At 37.9% G+C, this 13,156-nt stretch overlaps 2 protein-coding genes across 4 annotated transcripts; one reads left to right on the plus strand and one right to left on the minus strand.

The window, feature by feature from the left end:
* The first annotated feature begins 282 nt into the window (after positions 1-282).
* Positions 283-10,985, plus strand: LOC122415828 (Rho-type guanine nucleotide exchange factor). Of its 3 annotated transcripts, XM_043428335.1 has the most exons (12): positions 284-661; positions 1,265-1,391; positions 1,487-1,664; positions 1,909-2,124; positions 2,255-2,453; positions 2,544-2,771; positions 2,851-2,929; positions 3,306-3,427; positions 5,919-6,093; positions 7,498-7,587; positions 9,477-9,519; positions 9,846-10,985. In XM_043428335.1, the coding sequence occupies exons 1-12, from the start codon at positions 593-595 to the stop codon at positions 10,006-10,008; spliced, it is 1,689 nt and encodes a 562-aa protein (XP_043284270.1). In that variant the 5' UTR covers positions 284-592; the 3' UTR covers positions 10,009-10,985. The 3 variants fall into 3 exon arrangements, 2 of the variants coding, with proteins under 2 accessions (XP_043284271.1, XP_043284270.1); XM_043428336.1 differs by lacking the exon at positions 9,477-9,519 and having other exon boundaries at positions 283-661; positions 9,846-9,892; XR_006261988.1 differs by lacking the exons at positions 284-661; positions 1,265-1,391; positions 1,487-1,664; ... (5 more) ...; positions 9,477-9,519; positions 9,846-10,985 and adding an exon at positions 3,434-4,982.
* A 547-nt stretch (positions 10,986-11,532) lies between these two features.
* MED11 (mediator complex subunit 11) lies at positions 11,533-12,983 on the minus strand. Its single transcript, XM_043428348.1, has 3 exons — positions 12,711-12,983; positions 12,278-12,418; positions 11,533-11,812 (listed from the first exon to the last, which is right to left on the minus strand). The coding sequence occupies exons 1-3, from the start codon at positions 12,784-12,786 to the stop codon at positions 11,583-11,585; spliced, it is 447 nt and encodes a 148-aa protein (XP_043284283.1). The 5' UTR covers positions 12,787-12,983; the 3' UTR covers positions 11,533-11,582.
* Positions 12,984-13,156: the final 173 nt, after the last annotated feature.

Here is a 13,156-nt window from a genome sequence, read left to right on the forward strand (position 1 = left end):
TCGTGTTACCGTTGAAATTCTTGGATTTTTTTATCATTCTCCACTCACCAATATGTCGATGAGGCGTGAAAGAATTTTCCTGCAAAGGAAAAAAAACATCGTTTTTTTCCTGCACACCCTAGTAAATATAAATATAGCCGTCATTGAGGCGCCGTCGCAGATAACCTACAAATTTGTGCGCGAGTTTATTTTTGCGAAGATTCCCCTTTGCGGGGCGACCAATAAAGAGTATATATAAAACAAGCGGAAGTACGTGTGAGAGAAAAATGTGAAATTCCTTGGAAATGATCGTTTTTTGCGTTTCCATTTTTGGTCTCGAGATTCAGGGCCGTGGGACGCGTAGAATTTGACTAATGAATGAAAGTAACGCGTGCATCGTCTCTGCGCGAATGAGACGATGCATTTATAAATAAACCTGGCAAGATTGAACCTTGAAAACAGTGGAACTCCCAGTGACAGATAGAAACTGTAGAAACCCTATGGCATTTTTTTCCTTTTTTCTCTTCGCTAGTGTGCATGTGTATGAGTGCTTTTTTTTATTCCTTTTTTATCTTTAACCTATTTCCCGAGAGTCGGTCAGGATCGTGGCAAAATGTCAAAATCAGATTCTCCGAAAATTGTGACAGCCTTGTTTTCCTTCAAGGGAAAGAACAACGACGAGGTAAGTGTTGAATAATATTTCGAATTCACATCTATAACCTCAAAATTCATTGGTTCAACACTTCTGAAAATATTTCATGAATAAACTCTCAATTAATTATTAGCTATATTCCACCAGTTGCATTGAATTTGTAAATCAATCGATCCTGATAAGTATAAATCGATCGCGAAAAAACACGTGCCATCAAAATTTACATCATTGTATTGTGACAATAAATAAGTACTGTCATAAATTTTCATAATTACTTGAATAAATAATTTTTTTTGTCAAATGTAATCTCTGAGCCCTCACCTAAGTTGTATTATGAAAATTTACTCACTATTCTGGAAACAACAATTTATTTGAACATGCGATAGAAGACAAAAAAAAACAAAAATAAAATTGATTCAGCTTTTGTGACTCATGGAGATTATGAAGCCGTGTTAGTGTAACGGAATTGGAATCCAACTAACTCGCATCTCAAATTTATTTCATGTTACCTGTTATTGATCGTCGATTAGGGTGTTACTTCAATAGGAATTAATAAATCCTCAACCCCTACTTTTTCATTCATTTGTAAATTTTAATCGATGTTGAATTACTAACTAATCGCCTATGGAATAGCTCTGTTTCAGGAAGGGCGATGTTATAACCGTGACACAAATGGTTGAGGGTGGCTGGTGGGAGGGCACATTGAATGACAAGACAGCCTGGTTTCCATCGAATTATGTCAAAGAATGTCAAAGCAGCGGTAAGGAGGCGAATAAATTGCTAAAATTGATTAACTTTATGGTAATGGTAATGTCACCAAAAACAAATTTACATTCAGAGTAATTATTTTTACAGAAACTGCTCATTCGTCTGTGAAGTCATCACCCGAAAAGAGCCAAGAGTCACCGGTTAAAGATTTGAGGTTGAATCGTGATATTGTACTCAAAGATTTGGTGGACTCGGAAAAAGCAAATGTCGCTGAATTACAAGGCCTCGCTAACAATTTTCTACAACCGCTTGAATCCACAAATATGTGAGTCGGGAATTTTCATCATATCTCTTTTTCAAATGAACCCGCCAAGCGGCAATGATTAGAGTCAACTCAATGCTGTAAATTGAATATCAAAGTATTTTTTTATATTTTCACAATTGTCTAAGAGAGAAAAACAATCTGAAAGACTTTCAAACTTTTAATGAACCTTTGATTCAATTCGACTTTCTTTTTTTCCCAAATTCTCTATGAATAAATATGTTTTCTCTCTAATATCCTATTCCAGACTGAACAAAAAAGAGTACAAGCAATTAGTCGGTAATATATACGATGTGCTGGAGACGCATCAGCGTCTTTTGAGCAATCTCGAGGCAACGATTGCTCAGGGACCGGACGCTAGAGTGGGCAACCTGTTCCTAATGTTGGCACCGAGACTGAAAACCGTTCACACAACTTATTGCAATGGACATCCTCAAGCTGTTTGCATATTGGACCAATACAGGTGAACTTTATTTTTGTATACCTCATACAATTTTTTTTTCACTTTCCAACAAAAATTTTATTTCGTATTGCATTATTGTAATGATTTTTTTTTTCGGTAGACTTGAGTACAAATTAAATCTCGGTTTCAGGGATGAGTTGAACGGATTCATGGAACGGAGCGGGGCCGTGACACCCGGAATTTTGGTTATGACGACTGGCCTAAGCAAACCATTCCGTAGACTGGATAAATATTCCGCGATGTTGCAGGAATTGGAGAGGCATACGGAGAAGAATCATCCGGATCGCGGCGACACGCAACGCAGTGTTTGCGTTTACAGGGAAATTTCGGTTCTCTAATTTTATTCCCTATTTTTTATTTCCAACTTTCCAAATTCGATTTCAATAATAGCTTATTTCGAATCGTTTCTATTGTGGCAGGAACGCTGCGCGTCAATAAGAAAACAAAGAGAGCTGGCTCTCCACGTGCTAACAGGAGGAATAAAAGGTTGGGAGGGTGAGGAGTTGAACACACTCGGAGAAATTCTTCACGTGGGCCCGGTTACGCTGGTCGTCGGTGCCGAAAGAAGGGATCGATATTTTGTTCTCTTCCCAATGAATTTGCTCGTCTTGAGTACGAGCCCAAGAATGAGTTCCTTCGTTTACGAAGTACATTCTATTACAATAATTCATCGTTACAATTGTTTATTATCCATCATTTTGTAATCGAATATTCAATGTTTTGAAGGGAAAATTACCACTGACTGGAATCGATGTCGTAACTGTCGCAGATACAGATGATGTGAGGAACGCATTTGAAATATCAGGTAATTACTTCAAATAATCTGTAAATCTTTCACGAAAAACACTTTTCGTTCGAATTTTCGACGATTTTTCAAATTGCATTCTTCTCAACGAGTCTTATTTTGTAAAATATTTTTAGTTTTTTGTATTACACACTTATCCATTTCCATCAATTATAGTTGTACTTTCGACAGCATCAAATTTTTTCAAAATCTTCGTTGTTTGGCATTCATAAAACGTTTATTTTTTTTTGTTTACTTTGTGATCCATGTAATTAATGAGTTGACCGATATTTTTCGATTCGCACATATTCCCCAAGCTTTGTCCTAGACGCGCTGGTACTCTCTTGCAAAAGGAGATCGACGAAAGGCGAAATACATAATCGTTGTTGTTTTGAAGGTCCTATGATCGAGAGTATAGTGGTGATGTGCCCAAGCAAGGAAGAGCGTCAACAGTGGATGGATCTTCTGAGCCAGGAGCAGAGCATCGCGAGTCCGGTGAGGTCGCCGAGCGCCTCGCACGTGAGTGTCACGAAGCATCCGTTTAATCGTCTCTCTCGTTTTTACGCGAGATTGGTGAGAAAAAAATTGTTAAGCCCGGAATTGATGAAGAAACTGTTGTATCTTCAATACGTTTATAAGCCAGATTTGAGGGGTGTAAAAATGCGTAAGTGCACGGTGACCTACACGGTTTATCCGATAAACAGTAGTTTGACGGAGTCGAGTGAGGAGGAGGGAATAGGGGAAGCAACGAAAAATCGTTCGTTAATGAAGTCAACGTTGTTGCTGGACGTTCGATATGATTTGGATGATTTCGGACGTCCGCCACAAGCGAGCTCAACGGCGAGCCTCGGGGGCTCGAAACCACACGAGAATGCTGTCCACGGTAGTCACGAGACTTGCAGGAGTTTGCCAGATCTTAAGGGCGCTGAAATAGCTCAAAAGAACCTTCACAAATTTCCCGGGATCGATGTGCTGCTGCCCCGAATGAGTTTGAGGGACCAGGACGACGATCTCGGAAACGAGTCCGACCAATTCGAGCACTGGAGCGATGCGATGAGAAACAGCGAGTTCCTTGGATCGATGACTGCTCACGAAGTCGATCTCCCGCGTATCGATCTGTCACCAGGGTGGCGGCATTCGGGTTCGATCGAGGTCAACCTCGACTGCGAACCTCGAACTTTCCGTTCGAGATTAACGTCGAGCAGCAGCAGCACCGTCGCTGAATACCTCCAGCCCGACGTGGCCGCCAGCCAACATTCTCTGGACTCGGGGATGGCCGACAGTTATCGCTTCAATTCGTCGGACCTCAATTCCTGTTACAAATACTCTCCTCGTCCGGGCCCAACGGAAAAGGCGACAAACGCCGTTTGCCAAAGTGACAGCGAAAGCGACGAGCGCAACTTCGAGCACCAGTGCATCTGCAGCTCGCCCTTTGGCTCGACCCCGAGGTCGAGCCGTCTGTCCGAAGCGAGCAACAGTTTTATTCTTCGCGACGAAATGATCGTCGGAAGCTCGCTCACTCAGCCGGAAATTGGCGGAAATTATTTAAACCTGCGCGACCACTGGTCCCCGGTTCAAAAAGACGGTGCTCGTCATAAAAACACCGAGGTCGGCCTCCGCCTCGAACTTTCCTCTGAAAATGATCGAGTTTCGTGCCACGTCGCCCGCTCGACGAAAAAAACTCGTCGGCGGGACGAGGGCGACGGCGTTAAAGTCGACGCCAAAAATTCTGTCGATCCGACCAAAAGTTCGGACGACTTTCGATCCAACGTCGCGCAGAATGACTCCCGAATAGCGGAAGAACCTCCACAGAAAAACGAGAGCAAAGTTCGCCTCACCCCACCGAGATTGGTATTCGACAACGCAAATCGTAAACGTTCCACTCAGCCGATACCCGTCGCGCATCAAAATTTGTTCAACCGAACCCATAGACAGCCGCGATTTGACAACAAAAAAACTACTCAAATTTGTCGCCTCGAACCACAACCCGAAGCAACAACTTACACTTCCGGATTGTACGCCCACTGGTGGCTCAAGAAAAACATACCGGGAATATCCACCATCACGGAACAAGGCAAGCTTCCATGGCATGGCTGTTTTCATTTATTTATTTTCCACATCAACAAAGTGATGCGTACCACCTGAAAACCGGTATCCTCAAAACGGAGTTTTCTTGGATTAACGTCTGTCCAACGGAAGTTGCTCGGCACACTGGCAGAGAAAAGGTCGATTTTAGGCTCTCCTTTGAAAATCCTTCTGGTACGACTTCCGTCGTACCCTTCGGATCACCGCGTTCGAATTCTTGGAGTATTTGAGTTTCGAATACGGCGCAATTATTTCGAAGGGATTCGCTAAGGTTCCTGCTGAGGCTTGCGGCTTAAGGACGAGCTGCGAGCTTCTGAAGATTCGCGTCAATGCCGATTCACTTCCGTTGGAGATACACGTTTTTTCGAAATCTATTTTTTGGGATATCGGGGATACTTTATCTGACGCGTGCCACACTATGTATTTGATTTTATACTCAACGAGTTTGGGCGTAACTGTTTCGCTACTAATGTCTCACTCTCGTTTTTTTCTTTTTCTTTATCTTTATTTTTTTTTTTTTTTATCTCGAATATGCTTTACTACGATCCACAGCCATGTTGTGAGAAGTATGCTTTTGCTGTGACATTTTTCGTACTAACCCCCCATCTCCCGATTATACGTAACGAACGAAAACTGTGTACCGATATTACGGATTTGGTGATCGGCAAAACTGACAAGACAACGCCTCTGTACCGGGCGTAACAATTTTTAATCTTCACGCGTTTTTTTATTTAGGTTTGAAACATTTTTTAAAATATATTTAAGAAGAAGATGTTGATAATTTTTTCAACGATAATTTTAGAAACTTGATAATCGTTTTTTGAAAGTTAGACTTTGAATTGAATCGGCAAGTGTCGCCTTTTCAGCCATTTCTTAGGTGATTGTTTATACTCCAAGATTGTAAAGGGAAATTGATTTATAACAGATGAGCAATCAGTCGAACGGAAAGAGCCATCAATCGGGAGTGGAACACTGTTCGTCACCCGGGATTAAGACACCGTGGAGCTTAGCTTCTTTACGACCGGCGCCGCCTCTGTATTCGCTCAAGATTTATGGGAAAAGTGATAGCGCAGAATCCGTCAGGAGTCCACGTACGCTTAGTGGGTATTTTTTCCTCTATTCACACGAATTCCTTCCCTTTTTATCCCTCGTTATTACAAAACATCAGCTGATTTCACGACTCGTTGAGCTTTTGTCCATGGAACCATAGTTCGTCCTAATGTTTTCCAAACATTAAGGTAGATGGATAAATATTCGCTGTCCAAGATTACGCGATATTTTTTGTAGGCAAAAGTGAAAATGTACTGGATAGATTTGCAAAATATGGACGCTAGTTGCCGTGTAGTTTGGCAGAAAATTAATTATTGAACAGCGACTTTTCTCTGACAGTTATCACTCTGGCACATGAAAGTCGTACACACATGAAAAGTTATTGAATTTTTTCATTAGTTATATCGAAGATTTCGCAAAAAAAATCGATCGCTGTATTTCGTGGATATCCAAGAATACATACGTATTTTAATTTTTGAACCTTACCGTTGAAAATCGGCTGAAATATTGAAAAATATGTGATGAAAAATCATTCGAATTACACGACAAATGAATTTGTAACGTTTGAGAACGCTGCATATTCAATGTATGTTCCCAGCATGTGACGTCAATTCGACCTTTTGGTCATGTTTTGTCGTTCGTTTGCTTCGCCACGTTTTTTTCTCGGTTTTTACAAAACTATCGTTTTTATCCTGGTGAACTTTTTTATCGTTCATTTTTTCATTTTTCCCCACTAAAATTTGTAAACAAAAGTGACAGCGTGACATCAACAGCAGCTGCAGCTGTTGCACCGTTCTAGTCAAAACGTTTTTTTAATAATAAAATTGTATAAAAATGTTAGTTCTCTACAGATTATATTTCTATAATAATAAAATTATTATTTTAACGTAAGTTTCGTCTTTTGGAATTTTCGAAAAATATAGTTGGTGCAAAGATCACGTAGCTGTCACCCATCTACGTTAAATATCATTGGAAATTACATTTTCATCTCGAATTTATTGATTTTATAATTCTTTAAATCACTTACTGGTTATTTAATTATGATTCTTAATCACAGACTTCGTAATTCATCGATAAATCGACTGAGATTCCAGTCGTTTTCCAATTTCAGCAAGACTATTCTGAAGTCACTTCTTTTACTTGTTCAAGTCTCTGTACATTTGTACGTATTTATCGTAGAGACGCGGGAGCGTCTCGACGCCAAGTATTAAAAAGAAAATGTTTGACCTCGGCAAGTGTAGCGTTTCTGTACTCAAGATTGGTCGGTTTCACTTACTTCTAATCTAGTATGAATGTGTCAAATCTGAATACTTGGACGTCATGACATTTTTTAGTGACTTTGATATCCTACTGTTTTCTACTTTTCGAAATTTTTCAACCCAGCCTTTCTCCGCACACATCATTTCCAATATTACTTGATAAAAAATATGAAATTAATATTTTTGTGACCACAGACGAACGGCAGTTCGAGGATGATGCGATAATTTTGAAGGTCATCGAAGGTTATTGTCTGAAGGTCAATGCCAGGTTTACTGTGCATTCTGGTAAGCAATATGCTTTTTCGTTTTACAGCCACGTTTTTTATTTGGCGATTTGGCTTTCAATAATCAGTGTGACGTCTTCGCTAAACAAAACATTCGATCGTTCTGGCACTTGATTCGTTGTCATTGTAAATATTTCATTGGCTTTGTGTAAATATACATTAAAAACTGGTAAACTTTTGTAGCTGTGATAACAAATATTCATTTTTTTTGTTTTACAATCATTCAAATCAATGCAATTAAACATTTTATAATTTCAAATCGCTTTACCAATGGTTCATTATATTTCGACGAATGATTTTTAAGGATGAACTTTTATTGTTAGTGAACATTTTATTCTCTGTTTGATCCTTCGAGATCATTATGACCCCATATGGATGACGTAAAACGACGCCGAAGTTTGCAACGTCGGAGTCCAACGAAATGAACGAAAAAACATTTGTAATTCACCAATTTTTTATTCCACGAAGTTATCGGTGCAGGTTGAAAAATCACCAATTGCAAATTCGGCATGGAACGAAATTGGAGAATTACTAGAATTATTGGAGGCTTTTTTTAGATCATTTCGTTGGACTCCGACGCTGCAAACTTCAGCGTCATTGGCGTAAGAAGTGTGCAGTCGAAGGTCGTTTCTCATAAAATGTTGCTTCATTAAAAGCGTTCAACTTCTGATCTAGACACGCCGCAGATTTTTAATTCTTGACGCAAAGAATTAAAAAGAAGAATTTTGTAGGCAGAGCGAGTCAAAACGAACCGTTTATCTGTACTCGAGATTGATCGATTTCCCCTCCCTCGTGAAGTTGAAGTGGCTGCCATTTGTAGGTCATTTGTCGGATGAAAAAAATGACAATTTTTCATATCATAATGCGCTTCCTGTGATAAAATTTTTTTTTTCCAGTGACATCGGAAAAGGGGCTAAAATGCAGTTGTAGAAATTAGAGGGTGCCATTTCACGATCGAAATTTTTAAACTAATCTTTGAATGACGATTGACCGTAGCACGATGCATGAGTAAAAAACGCTCGACCGTTTCAAAGCATTGGAAAAATGATTTTCTACTTGTTTTCGCTTCGTCTTGGAATTAATGTTTCTTTGCACGACATTGCATGAGTGATACTCGCAATTCCAGCTCTTCCCGCGATATGACTTCAGAATTAGCTGATCAGAAATACAGGGCGTGTCTGAATTCACGTGAAAGAACTCTTGAAAATACGTGGCCTCTCGTTAAATGAGCTTTTAAATGTCTCACGTATTTTCTTCTATTACTTTTCTTTCGGCTCAACCGGTCGACCGTTACCGTATCGTACATGTATGAAAAAGTCATCACAAAAATTGATACTTTGCTATGAGAATTTATCCAAATAATAAAATTCAAGTGTCAGCCTCAAAATCGCATCGGATGTGAAAATTTTTGAGAAATTTCGGTAAAGTTCTGATTGCAAAAGGCATTTATTTATATTTTACTAAAATTCGAATTTTTTGAAAATCTACATATCGAAATTATAAAAATCCGATAAAATTCGAATTCAAAAAGTTCTTCTGTAATTGTAATGTTCGAGTCGGTTTTTAACAGCTAGGATTATTCAGCTGAAAGGCAATATTTAATGTTGAACTTGCAAAGTTTTCGGATCGGCACAGTGAAAAGCCTGTCGAAATGAAAATTTTTCATAATTATCAAACCGTTTTTTATCCTGCGGCCCGTATCATCGAGACGTTCCGAACGTGAGTTTATAATAGAGAATTTAACGTTAATTCATTACGACAAACTCTAATACCACGGTCGAATGTCGGAGGAAACGCTGAAAAGAAAGCAAGACAAAATTAAGCAATTGGGTCCGGGAAGTGAGCGAGCCTTTGAAAATAAGAAATGTAACGAGGGCGTATGAATTTCAGCTCTGTTGGATAACGAGACGACTTATATTTCGTGCGAAAACAGGTACGTATCCAAAACAAAAAATCCCCCACAAAAATATATTGAAAATGTAGAAAGAAAATTCCTGTCCACCGAACTAATTCTGAAGTCAAAAAAAGAATACTACCAGATAGAAAAAACGTGTAAAAAAGCATTTTACATTGATTTTGTTGTTGTAAATAATCTGATATTTGGATTGATTATAAAAATCTAATTATTTTTGTATTGGTTTTTTTTTTGCAAATAAAACTATATTTGTTTGTTTTTTCTTTTACTAGACAGTTAATCGTCATTGTCGTGAATTGGAAATAATTGATTCAAGGTTTCTTAAACGTTGTATGTGCACGCAGGAGCCTCTCGGAGACTGTTGAAACCCTGAAGAACCACATTGCTGATTTGCAGTCGAAAATGTCACAATTGACCAGCCAACTCGAGGAAGAAAAACGCTCACGTTTGCTCCTCGCAGCTGTCGTTAAACGTAGCATCACCAATAACGACACTATCGTGCCTTAGGAAAGAGCAAGATCCTGTCTGACGCAGATATAATATTCGTTCCTTTTGCGGGTGCCATTATTCTGCCATTTACGTAAATAGTATTGTTTATATTTTGCGATTATTTTTTAGACTATTTTTTCTAGGAACGATGGCAACGCGGAATTTCATGGAGTATTTTTGGACACGGAGAAATCTTTAGTTTAAAATGGTACCCCATTGAAACCCTTCGTAAAAATGTTTTATTTTTAAAAATGTTTGACACCTGCGGGTCGTGATTTTACTGTTTTAGGCCAATTTCAATATTTCGATGACAGCGTTGATTTGTTTCTTTTTCAATATTTCCGGACATTTTTAGCTTCGGGAAAAATGATACTGCAAAATTGCATCTTTTGAACATTGATCTTGGGTTTAAAAATGTCATTTCGGGTGCACTGAACTTCCTGTTCTGTCGCGATTTCATTATTTTAGCGTAAGTTTAATGATGCGCGGATGACGTTAATTTTATTTCGACTATGATATTAAGTCTTGAAAAAAAATGCGATAATCCAAAGTGGCATTCTGTACAGTTTTTAAATGTCATAAATCCATTATCGCTGAAAGGTTTCAATAACGTGCAATGATAATTTTTCTCACAATTTTATCACTTTGTAGCCTGAATTTATGAAGGTCGGACCTGGCGCTGATATTTTTCCGATTTTTTCCCACGATCTCAACCTCTGAACAAAACATTGAAAAATTTCCTCGTATCCCAGTGTTCGAAGGTACCTAAAATAATCCTTAAAAAACAGTTAATTTTGAAATTTTAATTAACCCTAATCACTCACACTTCTCCAGGAGAATTTTCCAACAAGCGTCACAAATAAGGTCGCTTAGATCCCAAATGAGTGATTAGGGTTGATACAATTTTGTGTATAATACGGAACTTTTGTGTCTACCATGTTGTGTTTTGGCTACATCACAAATGTAAAAGAAATAAATTTTTTGTTGTATTCTCATAAGGTTTTTCTTTTCCCCTTGTTCCGAAAAAAATAAATTTTAACGTAAACTTAAATTAACTTTAAAAAAACATAAATTAAAAAATGTCAATGTAAAATTAAACAACCTTCAAATGAATTCATTGTTTGATTTGAGGAACTTTTTATTTATGACTAGGAGGAATCAAGGTGTTTTCACCGTCAAATATTTTTCTTTCTTTCCAATGGAATGAAAAATTGCGAGGATGACAATTGAATGGATCAAGAAAGCTCAAGAGAGTATCTTTCGAAAAACCTCATTTTCCTCTGGATTTGTTTTACGATCATTCAAATTGCGCGTTGTTTCTCCAATTTTTCTAGTAGCAATCACTTTACAGACAACAATTTTGAACGAATCAAATGAATTTCATAAAATTCAGAAATTTGTATAAAAATTCTTGGAATAAAATGTAACCCGACCATTTTGGGGTGTTCTTGAATGTGCAAAAACGTATACGAAAAAAAAGTTGCAGAAAAAATAATGTCACTCGAAATTCGAAGATTTCGGTTTATAGAAAAGTGCATTAGACAGATTGAAAAATTATTTATTTAAGATTATTTATAAATATGTAAATAAAGTTACGAGCTTATATTACTTTGAGACATTTGCATGGGAGTACTGGAAGCCGAGGACGGCGGAGGAGGAGGAGGTGGTGGAGCTTGGCTCGATCGTATGCTCGAGTGTCCATAAAGATGTTTATTCTTTAAACGCTCCAATTCGTTGACTCTGCTACGTGCATGTTCCAATCTGTGCCATGCCATTTGCAATACTTTTTGACTTGCGTATCCAGATCCTTCATGGGGTTGACCTGAAATTATGATATTCAAAAAATGACTCCAATGAAGATCTTATTTATTTTCACCTTTTTCTCAAAACAATTCAATATTGAAATTTTGAACGGTGAAGAGAATCCGCTCAACTATCATGATATTAACCCTAATCACTCCCACTTCTCTAGAGGAGACTTCCAGCAAGCGATACAGAGCGACACTGTTACACAATGCTTGCTGGAAATCAGGGTAGAATCACATGACAAATGGGGTCGTTTCGATCCCAAGTAAGTGATTAGAGTCAATAATTGTTGTTCCTTTTATGGTTCTCAATTTTTTCCAGTATTGTTTTATAAAAAAAAAATGTATAGACAGAAATATGTTTGAACGATTCGAGTTCTGGAAAATCTGTGATTCACATTTCACATGGAAATATTTTTAACTGCTTTTCTGAAGTAAAAAACAATCCCATTAATAGTAAAAACTCTGGTTTGTCTGCTCACCTGTAGAAACTTGGGTCAAATAATTGATCTGTTCGCTGAGCTTTGACTCAACGTGGCTAAGGGTTTTCAGGAATTGATGAGTTTGACCCTCTGCTTGTTTCAAACTCGATTTCTCTTTACTCAACTCCATCAGAGCTTGACCTTGTATGAAAAAAAAAGCATAGAAAATCATGTAATTCACTGAAAACGTTGATCATCAAGGAATTGGATAATTTCGAAGGAAGAAAAATTATATGCATCTTTTTGAGCTTGGTTGGGAAATTTAAGTGAGACTAAAAGATCATACCAATGCGTTTTACTAGCTTAATAATTTCAGATTCTTTCATTTAAGGTGTTTGTCTTTTGACAATTTTAATGCAGAAAATCTGAATGCAAGTTTTTTTGAGTTTGACTTCTTTGCAGTCATTTTAAGATTGTTTAGGCTTAAGCGTACCTGCACTCTGTAAACAGACGATTATATCCTTCTCAATCGTTTCTAATATTTGGATTCTTTCCATCGGTGGCGTCATCTTAACAATTTTTTTCCGTTACTCTTAAAGACTTCATTCATTTATTCACAATTCACCGTTTCTATCTAATGGTTTTTTGAGGGTACATAAATTCAGCGAGTTGCCGAAATTGTTTTGATTTCATTGAGGTTATGTTACCCGATATTAGTATGGTATATTTCACATTGAATTTGGAGATATGTTGCGCTTATCCGTCCGTACGCAGCGCTGCTGTCTCTCAATACTGCAATAAGATTTCAAAATTTTCGGAACTGCCAGCAAGCATTTTTTATTTGGATGTGTGTAAAAATTTGAGAATACCGATCGCCCAATTGAATATAAAAAACTGAAAGAAGTTGAACTGTCTTTAGTTCAACTTTTGATGGTATAA

This window comes from Venturia canescens, chromosome 9 (genome assembly GCF_019457755.1).
Source record: "Venturia canescens isolate UGA chromosome 9, ASM1945775v1, whole genome shotgun sequence".
NCBI lineage: Eukaryota > Metazoa > Arthropoda > Insecta > Hymenoptera > Ichneumonidae > Venturia > Venturia canescens.

Excerpts from the sequence above, each read along its gene's own strand:
- LOC122415828 (XM_043428335.1), top strand. The coding sequence starts at position 593 with ATGTCAAAATCAGATTCTCCGAAAATTGTGACAGCCTTGTTTTCCTTC. Across the intron at positions 3,428-5,918 it reads GGTCGCCGAGCGCCTCGCAC|ATGAGCAATCAGTCGAACGG; the intron begins GTGAGTGTCACG and ends GATTTATAACAG. Across the intron at positions 6,094-7,497 it reads CAGGAGTCCACGTACGCTTA|ACGAACGGCAGTTCGAGGAT; the intron begins GTGGGTATTTTT and ends TTGTGACCACAG.
- MED11 (XM_043428348.1), bottom strand. The coding sequence starts at position 12,786 with ATGACGCCACCGATGGAAAGAATCCAAATATTAGAAACGATTGAGAAG. Across the intron at positions 12,419-12,710 it reads CGTCTGTTTACAGAGTGCAG|GTCAAGCTCTGATGGAGTTG; the intron begins GTACGCTTAAGC and ends TTTTCATACAAG. Across the intron at positions 11,813-12,277 it reads TTTGACCCAAGTTTCTACAG|GTCAACCCCATGAAGGATCT; the intron begins GTGAGCAGACAA and ends TCATAATTTCAG.